Raw genomic sequence first — 22,403 nt, 5'->3', positions numbered from 1 at the left:
GGCACACAATAGACGTGCACTGCAAGACCAAATCGCTTTGGAAAGAAAACAATGCTCTGTGTTTAGTGGGATCAGAAGGGTGTCATCTGTTATGAGCTGCTAAAACCTGGTGGAACCGTTAACACTGTTCGTTACCAACAGCAAATGATCGATTTAAATCGATGTCCTTAGGTTAGTTAGGTTTAAGTAGTTCTAAGTTCTAGGGGACTTATGACCACAGCAGTTGAGTCCCATAGTGCTCAGAGCCATTTGAACCATTTGACCAATCGTATTACTCCATGATAACGTCCCATCACACACGGCGAAACGGGTCAGGGAAACGATCGAGGTGTTCAGTTGGGAAATACTATGGCATGCGGCTTATTCTCCAGACTTGGCTCCGTCCGATTATCATCTATTTGCTCACTGGGACACGCTCTCGCTGATCAACGCATCAGTTCGCATGAAAATGCAAGAAAATGGCTCGCTGACTGGTTAGCTTCAAAAGAAGAACTGTTTTTTTGGTGTAGCATTCATAGCCTGCCGGAGAAGTGGGAGAAATGTATAAATAGCAATGGAGATTATTTTGACTAAAATATTGTTTATTAGTTTCAAACAACAGACGTGTAATTAAAGCAACCGTATTCCGGTTTCACATTTCTACACCTTGTATATGGCTTTTAACGTAAATATAAATATATAAATATGTTGTTGTTGTTGTGGTCTTCAGTCCCGAGACTGGTTTGATGCAGCTCTCCATGCTACTCTATCCTGTGCAAGCTTCTTCATCTCCCAGTACCTACTGCAACCTACATCTTTCTGAATCTGCTTAGTATATTCATCTCTTGGTCTCCCCCTACGATTTTTACCCTCCACGCTGCCCTCCAATACTAAATTGGTGATCCCTTGATGCCCCAGAACGTGTCCTACCAACCGATCCCTTCTTCTGGTCAAGTTGTGCCACAAACTTCTCTTCTCCCCAATCCTATTCAATACTTCCTCATTAGTTATGTGATCTACCCATCTAATCTTCAGCATTCTTCTGTAGCACCACATTTCGAAAGCTTCTATTCTCTTCTTGTCCAAACTATTTACCGTCCATGTTTCACTTCCATACATGGCTACACTCCATACAAATACTTTCAGAAATGACTTCCTGACACTTAAATCTGTACTCGATGTTAACAAATTTCTCTTCTTCAAAAACGCTTTCCTTGCCATTGCCAGTCTACATTTTATATCCTCTCTACTTCGACCATCATCAGTTATTTTGCTCCCCAAATAGCAAAACTCCTTTACTACTTGAAGTGTCTCATTTCCTAATCTAATACCCTCAACATCACCCGACTTAATTCGACTACATTCCATTATTCTCGTTTTGCTTTTGTTGATGTTCATCGTATAAGCTCCCTTCAAGACACCATCCATTCCGTTCAACTGCTCTTCCAAGTCCTTTGCTGTCTCTGACAGAATTACAATGTTATCGGCGAACCTCAAAGTTTTTATTTCTTCTCCATGGATTTTAATACCTACACCGAATTTTTCATTTGTTTCCTTTACTGCTTGCTCAATATACAGATTGAATAACATCGGGGAGAGGCTACAACCCTGTCTTACTCCCTTCCCAACCACTGCTTCCCTTTCATGCCCCTCGACTCTTATAACTGCCGTCTGGTTTCTGTACAAATTGTAAATAGCCTTTCGCTCCCTGTATTTTACCCCTGCCACCTTTAGAATTTGAAAGAGAGTATTCCAATCAACATTGTCAACAGCTTTCTCTAAGTCTACAAATGCTAGAAACGTAGGTTTGCCTTTACTTAATCTTTCTTCTAAGATAAGTCGTAAGGTCAGTATTGCCTCACGTGTTCCAGTATTTCTACGGATCCAAACTGATCTTCCCCGAGGTCGGTTTCTACTAGTTTTTCCATTCGTGTGTAAAGAATTCGTGTTAGTATTTTGCAGCTGTGGCTTATTAAACTGATTGTTCGGTAATTTTCACATCTGTCAACACCTGCTTTCTTTGGGATTGGAATTATTATATTCTTCTTGAAGTCTGAGGGTATTTCGCCTGTTTCATACATCTTGCTCACCAGATGGTAGAGTTTTGTTTCGACTCAGGTCTTTCAGTGCTCTGTCAAACTCTTCACGCAGTATCGTATCTCCTATTTCATCTTCATCTACATCCTCTTCCATTTCCATAATATTGTCCTCAAGTACATCGCCCTTGTATAGACCCTCTATATACTCCTTCCACCTTTCTGCTTTCCCTTCTTTGCTTAGAACTGGGTTTCCATCTGAGCTCTTGATGTTCATACAAGTGGTTCTCTTATCTCCAAAGGTCTCTTTAATTTTCCTGTAGGCAGTATCTATCTTACCCCTAGTGAGATAAGCCTCTACATCCTTACATTTGTCCTCTAGCCATCCCTGCTTAGCCATTTTGCACTTCCTGTCGATCTCATTTTTGAGACGTTTGTATTCCTTTTTGCCTGCTTCATTTACTGCATTTTTATATTTTCTCCTTTCAACAATTAAATTCAATATTTCTTCTGTTACCCAAGGATTTCTACTAGCCCTCGTCTTTTTACCTACTTGATCCTCTGCTGCCTTCACTACTTCATCCCTCAAAGCTACCCATTCTTCATCTACTGTATTTCTTCCCCCCATTCCTGTCAATTGTTCCCTTATGCTCTCCCTGAAACTCTGTACAACCTCTGGTTCTTTCAGTTTATCCAGGTCCCATCTCCTTAAATTCCCACCTTTTTGCAGTTTCTTCAGTTTTAATCTACAGGTCATAACCAATAGATTGTGGTCAGAGTCCACATCTGCCCCTGGAAATGTCTTGCAATTTAAAACCTGGTTCCTAAATCTCTGTCTTACCATTATATAATCTGTCTGATACCTTTTAGTATCTCCAGGGTTCTTCCATGTATACAACCTTCTATCATAACGATATAAAAATATAAATACAAAAATATTAACCCCTTAACATCATTTTATACATCTGAAGTAGCTTATGACACCAATTTAAATTTTTAATTTTCTTTTTAATTTTTAAATTCCGACAGTAATTACGTGGAATACTGAAAATCAAATTTGTGTTGCTCGTAGAAGCTGTTCGATATTCAAGTTGCAGCTGTGATCGTGTGACTGTTTAGGCTATTTACTTATGCAGAGTCCGTTATGTTCATTGCTGATGTGGCTGTTCTTAATTTTACAAAACGTTTTTGCGTTTTCCTCGATACTAGCCTGCATGGAAACGAAGCCTTCCGGAAACGAGGCGTTAAAATCAAGACGATAATTAAGACCACCTTTCTTCCATATACGAGAGCAGTGTATAAACAATTAGGTCGCAGCTCTGTACTACCCGGCGTACGACGGGTGGCAGGCCGCCAGGTGTTGAAAGATCGAGACTATGAACGGCCATGTGCGCTTCTGTGACGCGGCAACCACGTGACAAGCGCAGCCGGTCTTCCTAGCGCGGACCTTGAGTTCTAACGCTGAAACTATCGGTAAAGCTACGTTTTCCTTGTTGCGGGAATTACCCGCAACGAGCTACGTAAAACGCTTGGGAGACGGTGCTGCCCACTCGCTCACGCCTGACCGTTTTCCTGGAGTGCGGACTACGCAGCGTCGCTGTGGAATCTCCACGTGCGGAAAACGCCTGCGTGTTTCGGGACGACTCTGTCCCGCATGTCGCAGCTATTTGCTCGGTTGGAGGAGTGGGGGAAGTCGAACTGAGCAACGGCGTACTTCTCGGCGAACGCTGCAGTATTTGTTCCGCACTCTCGGGCAGCAACAGAGAAGCTAATTGTTCCGATCTAATTATTGAATCATTCACCAGAAATGTCGGTTGACCGCTTCTCTGTCCCAGAGGACGGGCAGCTTATCGAGTTAGTATCCGAACAGCATATTTCACGGAACATGCCTGACTCCGGGTTGAAAAATCAGGTTTGAATTGGGCAGAAACCCGGAGAAAAATGAATGAAATAAGGAAGCATAATTGTCTAATTACATCCAATGTGGTACATTGCATTTACATCTACACGGATACTCTGCAAATGACATTTAACTGCCTGGCAAGGGGTTCGACGAACCACATTCACAATTCTCTACTATTCCAAGCTCGTATAGAGCGCGGAAAGAACGAACATCTATATCTTTTCGTGCGAGCTCTGATTCCCTCATCTTATAATGGTCATCGTTTCTCCCTATGTAGGCCGGCGTCAACAAAATACTTTCGCATTCGGCGGAGAAAGTTGGTGATTGGAATTTCGTGAGAAGATTCCGCCGCAACGAAAAACGCCATTGTTTTAGTGATGTCCATCCCAATTCCTGTATCGTTTCAGTGACACTCTCTCCCCCTTTTAGTAGGTCTGTTACATTTTCTATGTGTTTCTTCCAATTTAAGTTCTTCGTAATTGTAATTCCTAGGTATTTAGCACACATTTAAGTATCTAGGCGTGGACATCACTTCGAGAAATGAGATTTAATCCGAACTGAAGAAGAGATTACGGGCGGGAAATGCGTGCTACTTCTCACTGAATGGATTACTTTCATCACGGATATTGTCTAGGAATTTGAAGATTAGAATATACAAAACTATTATTCTACCAGTTATGCTGTATGGGTGTGAGGCTTGGTCTCTCACTGTGCAAAATGAAAAATCATTTCGAGTATTTGAAAACAAAATTTTGAGGAACATTTTCGGAACAAAAAGGGATGAAATTAGCGGTGAGTGGCGAAAACTGCATAACGAAGAGGTTCACGAACTCTATTCAATCCCTGACATAATCAGTATTATTAAATCACGTAGGCTGCGATGGGCGGGTCACGTAGCTCGAATGGACGAGGACAGGGCAGCGCGCAGAGTACTGGTAGGGCACTTAGAGGGAAAATGTCCTGTGGGGAGACCGAGGCGTAGATGGGAGGACAATGTGAAGGCTGATTTGAGGAGACTAGGTATTGAAGGTGAATGGAAGGAAATAGCCCAAGACAGGGACAGGTGGCGAAAATACGGTGCTGCGGTAATGGACTCTCGAGTCCGGTATGACCACTGAGTAAGTAAGATATTTAGTTGAAATTACGGCCCTTGTATTCGACCGATTTATCGTGTAACCGAAGTTTAACTGATTCCTTTTAGCACTCATGTGCACGACCTCACACTTTCCGTTATTTAGGATCAATTCCCAATTTTCGTTTTGCAACTTGTTTCGGTCATCTGATGACTTTACTAGTCGATAAACGGCAGCGTCATCTGCAAACAACCTAAGACTGCTGCTCAGATGGTTTCCCAAATCGTTTATATACATAAGGAATAGCAGAGGGCATATAACACTACCAAGAGGAACGCCAGAAATCACTTCCATTTTACTCGATGACTTTCTGAACTTTATGAACTGTGACCTCTCTGGCAGGAAACCATGAATCCAGTAACATAACTGAGACGATATGCTATAAGTACGCAATTTCACTACAAGCCCCTTGTGTGATACAGTGTCAAAAGCATTCCGGAAATCAAGAAATACGGAGTCAATTTGAAATCCCTTGTTGACAGCACACAACACTTCATGCGAGTAAAGAGCTAGTTGTGTTTCACAAGAGCCATGTTTTCTAAATCCGTGTTGACTGTGAGTCAATAGCCCGTTTTCTTCGAGGTAATTCATAATGTTCGAACACAATATATGTTCTATAATCCTGCCTCATATCGGCGGTAATGGTATGGGCCTGCAATGTACTGGATTGCTCCTACCACTTTTCTTGAATATTGGTGTGATCTGTGCAATTTTCCAGTCTTTGGGTACGGATCTTTCGTCGAGCGAACGGTTGTATATGATTGTTACTCAGAAGGGAACCTAATTTGTATACAGTCTGCACCAGAAGATTTGCTTTTATTAAGTTATTTAAGTTGCTTCACTACTCCGAGGATATCTACTTCAGTGATACTCACCTTGGCAGCTTTTCTTGATTCGAATTCTGGAATATTTACTTCGTCTTCTTTTGTGAACGCATTTCGGAAGGCTCTTCTTAGTAACTCTACTTTGGCAGCACTGTCTTCGACAGTATCTCAGTTGCTATCGCGCAGAGAAGGCATTGATTGTTTCTTGGGAGCATTGTCTTCGATAGTGAAATATTAATTTATTTCTTCACTATTACTGACTCTATCGGCCAGAAAGCTTCAACATGCTTTCGTCATATACTACTAAAAGCAACTACAAAATAATGTTATTGTACGACACATACTGAAGGAGGTACGGCTTGATAAATATTGAGTAGTGCTAAAAATCAACTTTTCTGAAAAGCCCCAATATTTCTCTATTTCAGTAACACAAAATTTTCACTGAATTAAGAAGAGGTGTCAGAAGGTAGTTCTAGTATCACTGTACCATGTACACTGGCGAGCCAGAACATTATGACCACGTGCTTAATAGCATGTTGGTCCCTATTTGGACTGCAGTACAACACCCATTCTGCGTGCCATCAATTCTATCATTTATTGGCAGGTTTGAGGAGGCATGTACACACAAGTCGTGTAATTCCCGTAAATAACGAGCCGCTGATTTGTGTACGTGGTGATAGCGTCCGATAGCGACCCAGAAGGATTCCATCGGATTGACATCAGGCGAATTTGGTAGCCAAGACCAACCAGATTTCACAATCATACTCTTCAAATCACTGTAGCACGATTCTGGCTTTGTGACACGGACAATTAGACGGGGTGTTTCAGAAAGGACTTTACAACTTTGTAAATTCATATAAATTAATTCATAGTACCTACAGAGGTGATTGTAGTGTCAATCTGCAGCGAAATAAGTCTCGCGTAGTTCGCTAGTGCCGAATCGCACCGTAAGGAGCTCTAGCGGCAGTTGCGTTTAAGATGGCTGCCTTCACTGGACACAAAGGTGTTGGCTGTGTGTTTTGTTTTGAAAAATCGAAGTCAGCAACAACAGTTCAGCCTAATTTCCGTATCAAAAACGCAAAAGATCCTCCTAGGGGGCGTACAAATTTATGAGTGGCATAAATGTTTTGTAGAAACAGGGTGCTCGGGAAGACACGGGAAATAATCAGGTTGTCCAAGCACATCTGACGACGTCGTGGAGCGAGTGAGACAACGTTTTGTCAACAGCCCTACGAAATTGACGCGGCGTGCATCTTGCGAACTGCAAGTCCCAATTACGACTGTTTGTCGTGTGTTGAGAAACCGTTTGCATTTGAAACAGTACGGATTGACGATCGTACAAGCAATAAAAGACACTGATAAAATTGGTCGCAAGAACTTCTGTGGGGATATGTTACATCGATTACATAAGGATGAACATTTCGTGGACAAAATCATATTTTCTGACTAGTCGACTTTTCACTTAAGCGGCAAGGTTGAAACACATAACTGTAGGATTTGGGGCAGCGTAAATCTACATCAAGAATTGCAACATGTTCGTGATAGCCCTAAACTGAACGTTTTTTGTGCGTTGAGCAAGAAGAAAGTGTACGACCTATTTTTTTTCTGTGGGAGAACCATCAATGAGGTAGTGTGCCTGGATATGTTATGAAACGTCCCCTTAGAACAATTTTTACAAGACTGTGCTTAAACTGACACACAATATGTTTTTAGCGCAACGCAATCTGACTATCAAAGATCCCTGCAAAGGAATGGCCCTGAGTAACATTAAACTATACCTTTCACAAATAACTTACCTCACAAAAATCTTCATTACTGGAACTACTGCAATACAGCGAGCGCCCCTACTGCCAGCTAAATAAAAGATTCAAACTACTGAAGGCACTAACTACTGATAGGGATAGTTAGCAAATGAAAGATTTTAATAGAGAACAAACACTGTATTTACCTTAATATCATCATATATATAGCAGTTCATGACAAATTACAAAACTCCGCCATTTCTCTCCCCACATCCACCACTGCTGGCGGCTCACCTCCAACTGCGCAACGCTACGCGCTGTTCACATCCAGCTGCCGCTGCCTAACACTACAATGGCAGACAACAATACAAACTAGCCACAGACTGCACACAGCACAGCCAGTGATTTTCGTACAGAGCGCTACGTGGCATTACCAATATAAAAATCTTAACAGCCTACTTACATAAAGAAAACATAAACAGCCTACTTACAATGTTACAACAATTTTTGATACCACAGATCACGAGGATGACCAAGAACGAAATGTTTACTTCATGCAAGATGGTGCACCGCCCCACTACCTGGCTGAGTCTGGGATTCAGTCCGGAACCGCGCTACTACTACGGTCGCAGGTTCGAATCCTGCCTCGGGCATGGATGTGTGTGATGTCCATAGGTTAGTTAGGTTTAAGTAGTTCTAAGTCTAGGGGACTGATGACCTCAGACGTTAATTCCCATTGTGATTAGAGCCATTTGAATCATTTGAGTCCGGGAATTTCTCAGTGACCGCTTTCCAGGTCAATGGACTGGCCGTGATGCGCCAACTGCATGGCCCACACGTTCCCCAGACCTGACAACATTCGATTTTTTTAAAAATGGGCATACATCAAGGATATTGTTTGTGCCTCCTGTGCCGGCTTTTGTACCTGAACGTAGAGCAAGAATTTACACCGCAACTGAGCAAGTTACACCTGCAATGCTAAAGCGTGTTTGGGAAGAAATTTACTTCCAATGGGATGTGTGCAGGATAACCAACGGAAGCCACATACAACATCTTTAGTTTAAGCTGAAAAAAATAATGTGTTTCCCTACAACGTAACACTAAATCCAGATCTATATCTTCTTTGAATAAATTTAGATGAAATTTTATAGTGGTAATGTCCTTTTTGATACATCCTGTACTACTGAAAGATGGCATCGCCGTCGAAGAAGACATCAAGCATGAAGGATGCACGTGGCTTGCAGCTGAAATGATGTCTCCGATTACTACCACATGTGCTATGCAAGCGAAGGAGAATGTCTCCCATAGTGTAATACTGCATCCGTGGCGCGGTGAATGTCTGTGAAACGTCCCCTTAGAAAAAATTATGAATTACTGTGCTGGTAAACTACGTTATTTGATACAAAGACAGCTGAGTAAAACTAAAAGTACTCAGACAGTTCCCTCTTTACTTATTCTGATCACCACTAAACTGACACACAATATTTTTTTTTTTAGCGCAACGCAATCTGACTTTCAATAATCCCTACAAAAGAATGGCCCTGACTAACAATAACCTATACCTTTCAAGAATCACTTACCTCACAAAAATCTTCGTTACTCGAACTACTGCAATACAGCGAGCGCCAATACTGCCGGCTAAATAAAAGATTCTAACTACTGAAGGGACTAACTACCGATAGGCATAGTTAGCAAAGGAAAGATTGTGATAGAGAACAAACAATGTATATACCTTAATAACGTTCAAAAGTCATAATATATATAATTTTGTGACATCCAATTACACAAATTTCCTTTTTCTGAGGGACACACGTCCAGATCGTCCGCTCAAAACTCTGGCATCTCTCTCTCCACATCCACTACTGTTGCCGGCTCACCTCCAACTGCCCAACGCGACGCGCTGTTCACATCCAACTGCCCAACATTACACAAGCGAATATTCCTACAATGAGTCCAGCCAGCCACAGACTGCACACAGCACAGTCAGTGAATTTCATACAGAGCGCTACGTGGCGTTACCAACATCTACATGATTACTCTGCAATTCACATTTAAGTGCTTGGCAGAGGGTTCATCGAACCACAATCATACTATCTCTCTACCATTCCACTCCCGAACAGCGCGCGGGAAAAACGAACACCTAAACCTTTCTGTTCGAGCTCTGATTTCCCTTATTTTATTTTGATGATCATTCCTACCTGTGTAGGTTGGGATCATAAAAATATTTTCGCAATCGGAAGAGAAAGTTGGTGACTGAAATTTCGTAAATAGATCTCGCCGCGACGAAAAACGTCTTTGCTTTAATGACTTCCATCCCAACTCGCGTATCATATCTGCCACACTCTCTCCCCTATTACGTGATAATACAAAACGAGCTGCCCTTTTTTGCATCCTTACGATGTCCTCCGTCAGTCTCACCTGGTAAGCATCCCACATCGCGCAGCAATGTTCTAACAGAGGACGAACGAGTGTAGTATAAGCTGTCTCTTTAGTGGACTTGTTGCATCTTCTAAGTATCCTGCCAATGAAACGCAACCTTTGGCTCACCGTCCCTACAGTATAATCTATGTGGTCTTTCCAACTGAAACTTCCTGGCAGATTAAAACTGTGTGCCCGACCGAGACTCGAACTCGGGACCTTTGCCTTTCGCGGGCAAGTGCTCTACCAACTGAGCTACCGAAGCACGACTCACGCCCGGTACTCACAGCTTTACTTCTGCCAGTACCTCGTCTCCTACCTTCCAAACTTTACAGAAGCTCTCCTACGAACCTTGCAGAACTAGCACTCCTGAAAGAAAGGATATTGCGGAGACATGGCTTAGCCACAGCCTGGGGGATGTTTCCAGAATGAGATTTTCACTCTGCAGCGGAGTGTGAGCTGATATGAAACTTCCTGGCAGATTAGGTTGGAAGTTTGGAAGGTAGGAGACGAGGTACTGGCAGAAGTAAAGCTGTGAGTACCGGGCGTGAGTCGTGCTCCGGTAGCTCAGATGGTAGAGCACTTGCCCGCGAAAGGCAAAGGTCCCGAGTTCGAGTCTCGGTCGGGCACACAGTTTTAATCTGCCAGGAAGTTTCATATCAGCGCACACTCCGCTGCAGAGTGAAAATCTCATTCTGGAAACATCTCCCAGGCTGTGGCTAAGCCATGTCTCCGCAATATCCTTTCTTTCAGGAGTGCTAGTTCTGCAAGTTTCGCAGGAGAGCTTCTGTAAAGTTTGGAAGGTAGGAGACGAGGTACTGGCAGAAGTAAAGCTGTGAGTACCGGGCGTGAGTCGTGCTCCGGTAGCTCAGATGGTAGAGCACTTGCCCGCGAAAGGCAAAGGTCCCGAGTTCGAGTCTCGGTCGGGCACACAGTTTTAATCTGCCAGGAAGTTTCATATCAGCGCACACTCCGCTGCAGAGTGAAAATCTCATTCTGGAAACATCTCCCAGGCTGTGGCTAAGCCATGTCTCCGCAATATCCTTTCTTTCAGGAGTGCTAGTTCTGCAAGTTTCGCAGGAGAGCTTCTGTAAAGTTTGGAAGGTAGGAGACGAGGTACTGGCAGAAGTAAAGCTGTGAGTACCGGGCCTGAGTCGTGCTCCGGTAGCTCAGATGGTAGAGCACTTGCCCGCGAAAGGCAAAGGTCCCGAGTTCGAGTCTCGGTCGGGCACACAGTTTTAATCTGCCAGGAAGTTTCATATCAGCGCACACTCCGCTGCAGAGTGAAAATCTCATTCTGGAAACATCTCCCAGGCTGTGGCTAAGCCATGTCTCCGCAATATCCTTTCTTTCAGGAGTGCTAGTTCTGCAAGTTTCGCAGGAGAGCTTCTGTAAAGTTTGGAAGGTAGGAGACGAGGTACTGGCAGAAGTAAAGCTGTGAGTACCGGGCCTGAGTCGTGCTCCGGTAGCTCAGATGGTAGAGCACTTGCCCGCGAAAGGCAAAGGTCCCGAGTTCGAGTCTCGGTCGGGCACACAGTTTTAATCTGCCAGGAAGTTTCATATCAGCGCACACTCCGCTGCAGAGTGAAAATCTCATTCTGGAAACATCTCCCAGGCTGTGGCTAAGCCATGTCTCCGCAATATCCTTTCTTTCAGGAGTGCTAGTTCTGCAAGTTTCGCAGGAGAGCTTCTGTAAAGTTTGGAAGGTAGGAGACGAGGTACTGGCAGAAGTAAAGCTGTGAGTACCGGGCGTGAGTCGTGCTCCGGTAGCTCAGATGGTAGAGCACTTGCCCGCGAAAGGCAAAGGTCCCGAGTTCGAGTCTCGGTCGGGCACACAGTTTTAATCTGCCAGGAAGTTTCATATCAGCGCACACTCCGCTGCAGAGTGAAAATCTCATTCTGGAAACATCTCCCAGGCTGTGGCTAAGCCATGTCTCCGCAATATCCTTTCTTTCAGGAGTGCTAGTTCTGCAAGTTTCGCAGGAGAGCTTCTGTAAAGTTTGGAAGGTAGGAGACGAGGTACTGGCAGAAGTAAAGCTGTGAGTACCGGGCCTGAGTCGTGCTCCGGTAGCTCAGATGGTAGAGCACTTGCCCGCGAAAGGCAAAGGTCCCGAGTTCGAGTCTCGGTCGGGCACACAGTTTTAATCTGCCAGGAAGTTTCATATCAGCGCACACTCCGCTGCAGAGTGAAAATCTCATTCTGGAAACATCTCCCAGGCTGTGGCTAAGCCATGTCTCCGCAATATCCTTTCTTTCAGGAGTGCTAGTTCTGCACGTTTCGCAGGAGAGCTTCTGTAAAGTTTGGAAGGTAGGAGACGAGGTACTGGCAGAAGTAAAGCTGTGAGTACCGGGCGTGAGTCGTGCTCCGGTAGCTCACATGGTAGAGCACTTGCCCGCGAAAGGCAAAGGTCCCGAGTTCGAGTCTCGGTCGGGCACACAGTTTTAATCTGCCAGGAAGTTTCATATCAGCGCACACTCCGCTGCAGAGTGAAAATCTCATTCTGGAAACATCTCCCAGGCTGTGGCTAAGCCATGTCTCCGCAATATCCTTTCTTTCAGGAGTGCTAGTTCTGCAAGTTTCGCAGGAGAGCTTCTGTAAAGTTTGGAAGGTAGGAGACGAGGTACTGGCAGAAGTAAAGCTGTGAGTACCGGGCGTGAGTCGTGCTCCGGTAGCTCACATGGTAGAGCACTTGCCCGCGAAAGGCAAAGGTCCCGAGTTCGAGTCTCGGTCGGGCACACAGTTTTAATCTGCCAGGAAGTTTCATATCAGCGCACACTCCGCTGCAGAGTGAAAATCTCATTCTGGAAACATCTCCCAGGCTGTGGCTAAGCCATGTCTCCGCAATATCCTTTCTTTCAGGAGTGCTAGTTCTGCAAGTTTCGCAGGAGAGCTTCTGTAAAGTTTGGAAGGTAGGAGACGAGGTACTGGCAGAAGTAAAGCTGTGAGTACCGGGCCTGAGTCGTGCTCCGGTAGCTCAGATGGTAGAGCACTTGCCCGCGAAAGGCAAAGGTCCCGAGTTCGAGTCTCGGTCGGGCACACAGTTTTAATCTGCCAGGAAGTTTCATATCAGCGCACACTCCGCTGCAGAGTGAAAATCTCATTCTGGAAACATCTCCCAGGCTGTGGCTAAGCCATGTCTCCGCAATATCCTTTCTTTCAGGAGTGCTAGTTCTGCAAGTTTCGCAGGAGAGCTTCTGTAAAGTTTGGAAGGTAGGAGACGAGGTACTGGCAGAAGTAAAGCTGTGAGTACCGGGCGTGAGTCGTGCTCCGGTAGCTCAGATGGTAGAGCACTTGCCCGCGAAAGGCAAAGGTCCCGAGTTCGAGTCTCGGTCGGGCACACAGTTTTAATCTGCCAGGAAGTTTCATATCAGCGCACACTCCGCTGCAGAGTGAAAATCTCATTCTGGAAACATCTCCCAGGCTGTGGCTAAGCCATGTCTCCGCAATATCCTTTCTTTCAGGAGTGCTAGTTCTGCAAGTTTCGCAGGAGAGCTTCTGTAAAGTTTGGAAGGTAGGAGACGAGGTACTGGCAGAAGTAAAGCTGTGAGTACCGGGCCTGAGTCGTGCTCCGGTAGCTCAGATGGTAGAGCACTTGCCCGCGAAAGGCAAAGGTCCCGAGTTCGAGTCTCGGTCGGGCACACAGTTTTAATCTGCCAGGAAGTTTCATATCAGCGCACACTCCGCTGCAGAGTGAAAATCTCATTCTGGAAACATCTCCCAGGCTGTGGCTAAGCCATGTCTCCGCAATATCCTTTCTTTCAGGAGTGCTAGTTCTGCAAGTTTCGCAGGAGAGCTTCTGTAAAGTTTGGAAGGTAGGAGACGAGGTACTGGCAGAAGTAAAGCTGTGAGTACCGGGCCTGAGTCGTGCTCCGGTAGCTCAGATGGTAGAGCACTTGCCCGCGAAAGGCAAAGGTCCCGAGTTCGAGTCTCGGTCGGGCACACAGTTTTAATCTGCCAGGAAGTTTCATATCAGCGCACACTCCGCTGCAGAGTGAAAATCTCATTCTGGAAACATCTCCCAGGCTGTGGCTAAGCCATGTCTCCGCAATATCCTTTCTTTCAGGAGTGCTAGTTCTGCAAGTTTCGCAGGAGAGCTTCTGTAAAGTTTGGAAGGTAGGAGACGAGGTACTGGCAGAAGTAAAGCTGTGAGTACCGGGCGTGAGTCGTGCTCCGGTAGCTCACATGGTAGAGCACTTGCCCGCGAAAGGCAAAGGTCCCGAGTTCGAGTCTCGGTCGGGCACACAGTTTTAATCTGCCAGGAAGTTTCATATCAGCGCACACTCCGCTGCAGAGTGAAAATCTCATTCTGGAAACATCTCCCAGGCTGTGGCTAAGCCATGTCTCCGCAATATCCTTTCTTTCAGGAGTGCTAGTTCTGCAAGTTTCGCAGGAGAGCTTCTGTAAAGTTTGGAAGGTAGGAGACGAGGTACTGGCAGAAGTAAAGCTGTGAGTACCGGGCCTGAGTCGTGCTCCGGTAGCTCAGATGGTAGAGCACTTGCCCGCGAAAGGCAAAGGTCCCGAGTTCGAGTCTCGGTCGGGCACACAGTTTTAATCTGCCAGGAAGTTTCATATCAGCGCACACTCCGCTGCAGAGTGAAAATCTCATTCTGGAAACATCTCCCAGGCTGTGGCTAAGCCATGTCTCCGCAATATCCTTTCTTTCAGGAGTGCTAGTTCTGCAAGTTTCGCAGGAGAGCTTCTGTAAAGTTTGGAAGGTAGGAGACGAGGTACTGGCAGAAGTAAAGCTGTGAGTACCGGGCCTGAGTCGTGCTCCGGTAGCTCAGATGGTAGAGCACTTGCCCGCGAAAGGCAAAGGTCCCGAGTTCGAGTCTCGGTCGAGCACACAGTTTTAATCTGCCAGGAAGTTTCATATCAGCGCACACTCCGCTGCAGAGTGAAAATCTCATTCTGGAAACATCTCCCAGGCTGTGGCTAAGCCATGTCTCCGCAATATCCTTTCTTTCAGGAGTGCTAGTTCTGCAAGTTTCGCAGGAGAGCTTCTGTAATGTTTGGAAGGTAGGAGACGAGGTACTGGCAGAAGTAAAGCTGTGAGTACCGGGCCTGAGTCGTGCTCCGGTAGCTCAGATGGTAGAGCACTTGCCCGCGAAAGGCAAAGGTCCCGAGTTCGAGTCTCGGTCGGGCACACAGTTTTAATCTGCCAGGAAGTTTCATATCAGCGCACACTCCGCTGCAGAGTGAAAATCTCATTCTGGAAACATCTCCCAGGCTGTGGCTAAGCCATGTCTCCGCAATATCCTTTCTTTCAGGAGTTCTAGTTCTGCAAGTTTCGCAGGAGAGCTTCTGTAAAGTTTGGAAGGTAGGAGACGAGGTACTGGCAGAAGTAAAGCTGTGAGTACCGGGCGTGAGTCGTGCTCCGGTAGCTCAGATGGTAGAGCACTTGCCCGTGAAAGGCAAAGGTCCCGAGTTCGAGTCTCGGTCGGGCACACAGTTTTAATCTGCCAGGAAGTTTCATATCAGCGCACACTCCGCTGCAGAGTGAAAATCTCATTCTGGAAGCTCAATAATGTTCATGTCTGGTGAGTTTGGTGGCAAACGGAAGTGTTCAAACTTAGAAGAGTGTTCCTGAAGCTACTCTGTAGCAGTTATGGACATGTGAGGTCGCATTTTCCTGCTGGAATTGCCCAAGTCCATCGTAATGTACAGTGGACGTGAATGGATGCAAGTGATCAGACTGAATGCTTACGTACATGTCACCTGTCAGAGTCTTATCTAGACGTACCAAGGGTCCCACATCACTCGAACTGCACACGTCCCATACCATTACAGAGCCTCCACCAGCTTGAAAAGTCCCCTGCTGAGATGCAGGGTCCATGGATTCATGAGGTTGTCTCCATACACGTGCACTTCCATCTACTCCATACAATTTGAAACGAGACTCGTCCGACTTTGCAACATGTTTCCAGTCATCAACAGTGTATTGTCAGTGTTGATAGACCCAGGCGAGGCGTAAGGCTTTGTGTCGTGCAGTCATCAAGGGTAGACAAGTGGCCTTCGGCTCCGAAAATCCATGTCGATGATGTTTCGTTGAACGGTTCGCACGCTGACAGTAATTGATGGCCCAACGTTGAAATCTGCAGCAATTTGCGGAAGGGTTGCACTTCTGTTTCGTTGGACGATTCTCTTCAGTTATCGTTTGTCCAATTCTTGCAGGATCTTTTTCCAGCCGCAGCGATATCGGAGATTTGATGTTTTACCGCATTCCTGATATTCACGGTTTACTGGTGAAATGGTCGTACGGGAAAATCCCCACTTCATCGCTACTTCAGAGATGCTGTGTCCCATCGCTCGTGCGCCGACTATAACACCACCTTCAGACTCACTTAAAACATGATAACTTGTCATTGTAGCAACAGAAACCGATCTAACAACTGCGCAAGACAGTTGTTGATTTATGTTATAGGCGTTGCCGGACACAGCGCCGTATTCTGCCTGTTTACATGTCTCTATATTTGACTATACACGCCATTACCAGTTTCTTTGGCACTTCAGTGTATGTACAGTCATGCTCAAAAGTATCCGAACGACCTGAAATGCATTTCGCCTGATTAGCATGCAACCCATATAACGCATCTGTCTAGCAGGTCCTCTAATCGCTCCTTGGTACAGTCGTTTGACTATTGAAAATGGTTCCAACACGTCACCACTAGAAAACACTACTCTGAATCGCAATAACTCTAGAAGTAAAGTAATACTACGATACTACAAATATCAGGGAACACCTTATCACAGGTAAGACTGTCCTTAAGGCTTGTAAGCTCACATTTATTACAATAAATGACATACCTGAAATGTTACCACTCTCATCATTACGTCAGATAGGTATTGCACGTAGTAAGTTCGTCGTATTCATGATTTCCTCTTCAAAGTAACATGCCGTACTTATTATTTAACACAAAACGAGATTAAAAATTTAAGTTATTCATGAGAAGAAAGTTGAGAATATGGATGAACTTCAAATGACACGACGAACCGTCCTGTTCTGCATGTGGATTCAAACCCAGGTCATGTAGACTAAGCAAAGATTTAGTGACTGACGGAAACTAACAGTCATTCCTGATTAGGCACGCAGAGTGTGATATACCTCGATTTTAGACAGTATCAGTTAGCAAATATCAACTTTAAATCGCATAACGCAAACATTTTTAACGGACGCGAATTCCTACCCAGCATCTATTGTCCCCGTTGACGAACTACGAGAGGTCTTAACTATTACTTCTTCACAAGTAACTTACTTGAATTGCCGTGAGGTAAAGCTTTGTGTTGGACAGGGATTCGAACCCAGAACCTAATCGGACAGATATCGACGCACAATCAACTGTGACATATCCGATTTTCTCGGCAGTAGCTAGATGTTTTAACTGAAATGACAAGACGAAACATTAATTATTTTCCTTCCCAGGACTCCAACCCGGCACCTATCGCTGTTGTATTCTAGAGAAAACGAACGTTGAATATGGGTTTGTTTCACCAGCAGCGACATGTGAGCATGTTTGAACTAGAAATAATATGACGAAGAGTTCAGTGCTGACTGGGAATAGAGCTCCACACATATCGTTGTTGACTACACACACAGAGACGTCAGCTACCGAATTTTTCTCCAGCTCGAAATAATATCTTGAACTACCGGTGAGCTCGCAAATAGTTCTGTGTCTCACTGAGAGTCAAAAACGTCACATATCGTTAGCGTTGACAACGAATGAAAATACATTAAAAATCAAAATTATTATCCACCAGCAGATAGGTGTTTTCATGCTAGAACTTGATAATACATAATGAAATCTTTAGCGCCAGGCCATTCACGTGCAATATGTGGAGATGTTGAGGAATCTGCAGTTTTTAACAAACAACAAATTGTAGCATTGACATAAACTTAGATCATTGTTTATAAAATAAACGGTATAGCTCTGCATGAAGTGCCGGCCTTTGCGGCCGAGCGGTTCTAGGAACTTCAGTCCGGAACCGCGCTGCTGCTACGGTCGCAGGTTCGAATCCTGCCTCAGGCATGGATGTCTGTAATGTCCTTAGGTTAGTTAGGTTTAAGTAGTTTGAGGTCTAGGGGACTGATGACCTCATATGTTAAATCCCATAGTGCTTAGAGCCATTTGAACCATCTGCATGAAGTTTTATTAAGTTAAGTTTTGTGTGTTAATTCCTGAGGGACCAAACTGCTGAGGGCATTCCTAAGGGACCAAACCGCTGAGGGCATCGGTCCCTAGACTTACACAGTACTTGAACTAACTTATCCTAAGAACAACACACACATCCATGCCGGAGGGAGGACTCGAACCTCTGGCGGGATGGGCTGCGCTATCCGTCACATAGCGCCTCAAACCACGCGGCCACTCTGCATGACTAAGTTAAGGATTGTGGGCATTTGTGAGGGAGGTGGGGGAGGTGGTATGTAAAGCGGGTGGGAGGAAAGAATGAGTGTGTGTGTGTTTTGTCCTGACTTGTTTTCAAGTTTAAAGATACTTCGAAATTTTGAAAAATATGGGTTGTTTACAGAGTCAATTTGTCCGTTGTTGCAGAACGGCGAGTTCGAGATCTACGTGAACAACAGGTCCAATAGCTTCGCCAGGGACGGCTACCTCAACATCCGCCCCACCCTGACCTCCGACAAGTACGGAGAGGCCTTTCTGTCCAGCGGCACCATAGACCTCAACGGCGGCTCGCCTGCCGATGAGTGAGTATGCGCCGAAACGCTCGCGGCCGTAAACTGCGTCTATTACTGAGCTTGTAACGATTGACAAATAATCCGTTTACGACTGTGGACACCCACACAGACACGAACTCCGGAGAACTTTTACATAGATGAAGCCCTGAATATTGAAGCTATACCTTGTTATATGAATGTTCATGAACCAATAGTCAGTTTTGTAACGCTGTCTGCTGACGAAATAATCGCAGGAGCATACAGTTACAGAAAATCGGCCCAACGTGAAATTAATATGCATAGCTTGTGTACCTGAACATCCAACAGTGTGTAGACACTCTCAAAATCCTCTCAAAATTACCAAGTGTAAATGACGACACCTTGTTCCAGACTGTAGAGCCTAGAACCGCTCGGCCACTCCGGCCGGCACAGACAACATCTCAGCGGATGATTGTACAACGACATAGTACAAGAATTATATCTGCACGTACTACTACAAAAGCTGTGACTTTACTACCATATGCAGCATAAAATTTTTGCATAGAAGCATCAATATACACATTACAAAAATCTACCACAGCGAATCTTCTTCCTGGCCTCATCTACGAAAGTCACCTTCCACAATCTGAAAATTGTACTTGCGGAGAGCGGGATATTTATTACTAATTCGTGGGAGAAACAGTACGTGACTGAATTACTTCATTAACTGTATCGTAGATGATCTACCTCTACATCTACATCCATACTCTGCGAACCACTGAAGTGAATGGCAGAGGCTACGTCCCACTGCACCAGTTATTAGGGCATTTTCCCGGTCCAAACATGTATGGAGCGCGACAAAACTTACTGTTTAAATGCCTTTGTGCGTGCTGTGATTATTCTAATCTTATCCTTACGATCCCTAAGTGAGCGATACATGGGGGTTGTCTATTCCTAGAGTCATCATTCGAAGTCAGTTCTTGAAACTTTGGAAGTAGGCTTTCTGTGGATGGTCTTCATTTATCTTAGAGTCTGCCAGATCAGTTCATTCAACACGTCAGTGACACTCTCCCGAGTGTCAAACAAACCTGTCAGCATTCGCACTGCCCTTCTGTGAACACGTTCGATATCCCCTGGTAGTCCAATCTGGTACGGAACCAATATCCCAGGATAAGTCGCACGAGAGATTCGCAAGCAATCTCTTTTGTAGACTGATTGCATTTCCCCAGTGTCCTACCAATAAACCAAAGTCTACCACCTGCTTTACCCACGACTGAACCTATGTCATCGTTCCACTTCATGTCCCTACTAAATGTTACATCCAAGTATTTGTATGAGTTTACAGATTCCAGCTGTCACCCACTAACATGGTATTGATAGGATACTATCTTTTTCGTTTTGAGAAGTGTAATTTTTTTTATTTTTGAACATTTAAAGGAAGCTACCAATTATTGCACCACGTTGAAATATTATCAAGGTCTCACTGAATATTTGTACAGTTCAGTTCAGACTGTACTTCGTTGTAGATAACTGCATCATCTGCGAAAACTCTGAGGTTGCTATTACTATTGTCCGCAAGGTCATTAATACAGAACATGAACAGCAAGGGTCCGAACACACTTCCCGGGGGTACAGCCAAAGTTACTTGTCCATGACTCTCCATCCAAGACAACATGCTTCGTCTTCCCTACCAACAAACAGTCTAGTCACGTTTTTCGCTTGATACCCCATATGATAGCACTTTTGCTAACAGGCATAGTTGTGGTACTGTGTCAAATATATTTCGGAAATCGAGAGATACGGTATCTACCTGACTGCTCCGATCCAAAGGTTTCAGCATGTCATGTGGGTAAAGCACGAGTTGGGTGTCACATTATTTATGTTTTCTAAATCCATGTCGGTTGTCATGGAGCAGGTCGTTCGAGATATCTCATTATGTTCGAGCTCAGTGTTAAGGATAATGAACTATAGTTTTGTGGACCACTTCTGCTACCCTTCTTGTAGACAGGTGTGCTGTGCTTTCTTCCAACAATTGGGCACAGTTTTTTTGTTGGAGGGATCTACGATACATTATAGTTAACAAAGGGGCTAACTCAGCCGCGAACGGGGTATAGAATGTGACAGGTATTCCAGAGGGCCTGGGGATTTGTTCAGTTGTAACGATTTCAATTGTTTCTCAACGTCATCTTTTTCACTCATCTTTTCGGCTGTGCAAGAATTAAGATACGTCAATACTCCTGGGTTTTACTTTCTAAAGGAATATTTTTAAACAAAGTTAAGCATTTCTGCTTTTGCTTTGCTTCTCTCATTTTCAGTTCCAGTCTCGTCCGGGAGTGACTGGACACAAATTTTGGTGCCACTAACAGCCTTTATATGTGCCCGTAATGTGTGTGGGTTTTGTGAAAGATAATATGACAATATTCTGCTACGGTAGTCATTGAAGTTTTCATGCATTGCCCTCTTTACTGCCAAACACGGTTCCTTCAGTATCTCTCTATCTACAGGCTAATACTTTCTTTATAACTACTATGTAATAGTCTCTGTTTTCTTCGAAGTTTCTTTAGAGTAACTGTATACCATGGAGAATCTCTGCTGGCGAAGAGATGATTTGGCAAGCGCGAAGATAAGTCGTAGAAAACTTCTCCGTGTGCAGACGGGCATTATCTTGCTGAAATGTAAGCACAGAATGGCTGGCCATGAAAGGCAACAAAGCGGAGGGTAGAATATCGTGGAGATTCCGTTATGCTATAAGGGTGCCTCTTGTGACAACCGTAAGGGTTGTAAGCGTATTGGCATATCTCTGACTTGGTTGCGGAGTATCTTTGCGAGCGGCTACATTGTAGAGTCGAGCACGGAACACGGAGCTGCTATGTTGTGTTATGGGTAGCTCTTCATGGGAAAGGCATTATTATAGAAGTTCAGGTGTTGCTGCAAGTACTATTAATTTGAGGTAATGAAAAATTGGAAGTGGATACAGTGAAAAGTGCGTAAAGAAGTAATTAAGTATGAGCAGTGCCGCCGATAACGTGTTTGAGTGTCCGCCCGTTTGCGTACCGTACCGTACAACATCAATCATCCCCGTCGTGCTCGGCCCCCCAGAAAGAAACTAACGTGAATCAGTAAAATAGTTTACGGTGGCCTTGAAACTTTCCCTGATGCAAACATCTTGGCTTGGATGACATGGAGTATAGCTGAGAGTACAGGTCTTCTGGCTAAGGTTCTTTATGATACTTTGGAGCAAGACAAGGCTTTTACTTTGACTACAAGAAGAACGAAGAAGCTAAATGCAGACGAGTATCTGTTTATATGGACCAAAGTAGGGAACAATAGTTGTAAAATAAAGATTACTGGTGACTATATATTCTATTATAGATTCCCTACTCCTTTCCTTATCTCTCCCATGTTTTCCGTCCTCTGCTGGAATATTGCTGCGCGGTATGGGATCCTTACCAGGTAGGATTGACGGAGGACATCGAAAAAGTGCAAAGAAGGGCGGCTCGTTTCGTGTTATCGCGTAGTAGAAGTGAGAGTGTCAGTGATATGACACGCGAGTTGGGGTGGTGGTCACTGAAACAAAGGCGATTTTCTTTGCGGCGAGATCTATTTACGAAATTTCAATCACCAACTTTCTCTTCCGAATGCGTAAATATTTTGTTGGCACCCACCTACGCAGGGAGAAATGATCATCATAATAAAATAAGAGAAATCAGAGCT

General features: G+C 44.7%; 1 protein-coding gene across 1 annotated transcript in view; it reads left to right on the top strand.

The window, feature by feature from the left end:
- Positions 1 to 22,403, top strand: part of LOC126176719 (beta-1,3-glucan-binding protein-like) — a 96,547-nt gene that overhangs the window by 5,557 nt on the left and 68,587 nt on the right. The window contains exon 2 of the mRNA XM_049923887.1: positions 18,586 to 18,740. Within this exon, the coding sequence (XP_049779844.1) occupies positions 18,586 to 18,740 (155 nt within the window). The remainder of the gene's footprint in view (positions 1 to 18,585; positions 18,741 to 22,403) is intronic.

This window comes from Schistocerca cancellata, chromosome 3 (assembly GCF_023864275.1).
Source record: "Schistocerca cancellata isolate TAMUIC-IGC-003103 chromosome 3, iqSchCanc2.1, whole genome shotgun sequence".
Classification (NCBI taxonomy): Eukaryota; Metazoa; Arthropoda; class Insecta; order Orthoptera; family Acrididae; genus Schistocerca; species Schistocerca cancellata.
The sequence above is the reverse complement of the archived record's forward strand: the minus strand, read 5'-3'. Positions and strand labels throughout refer to the sequence as shown.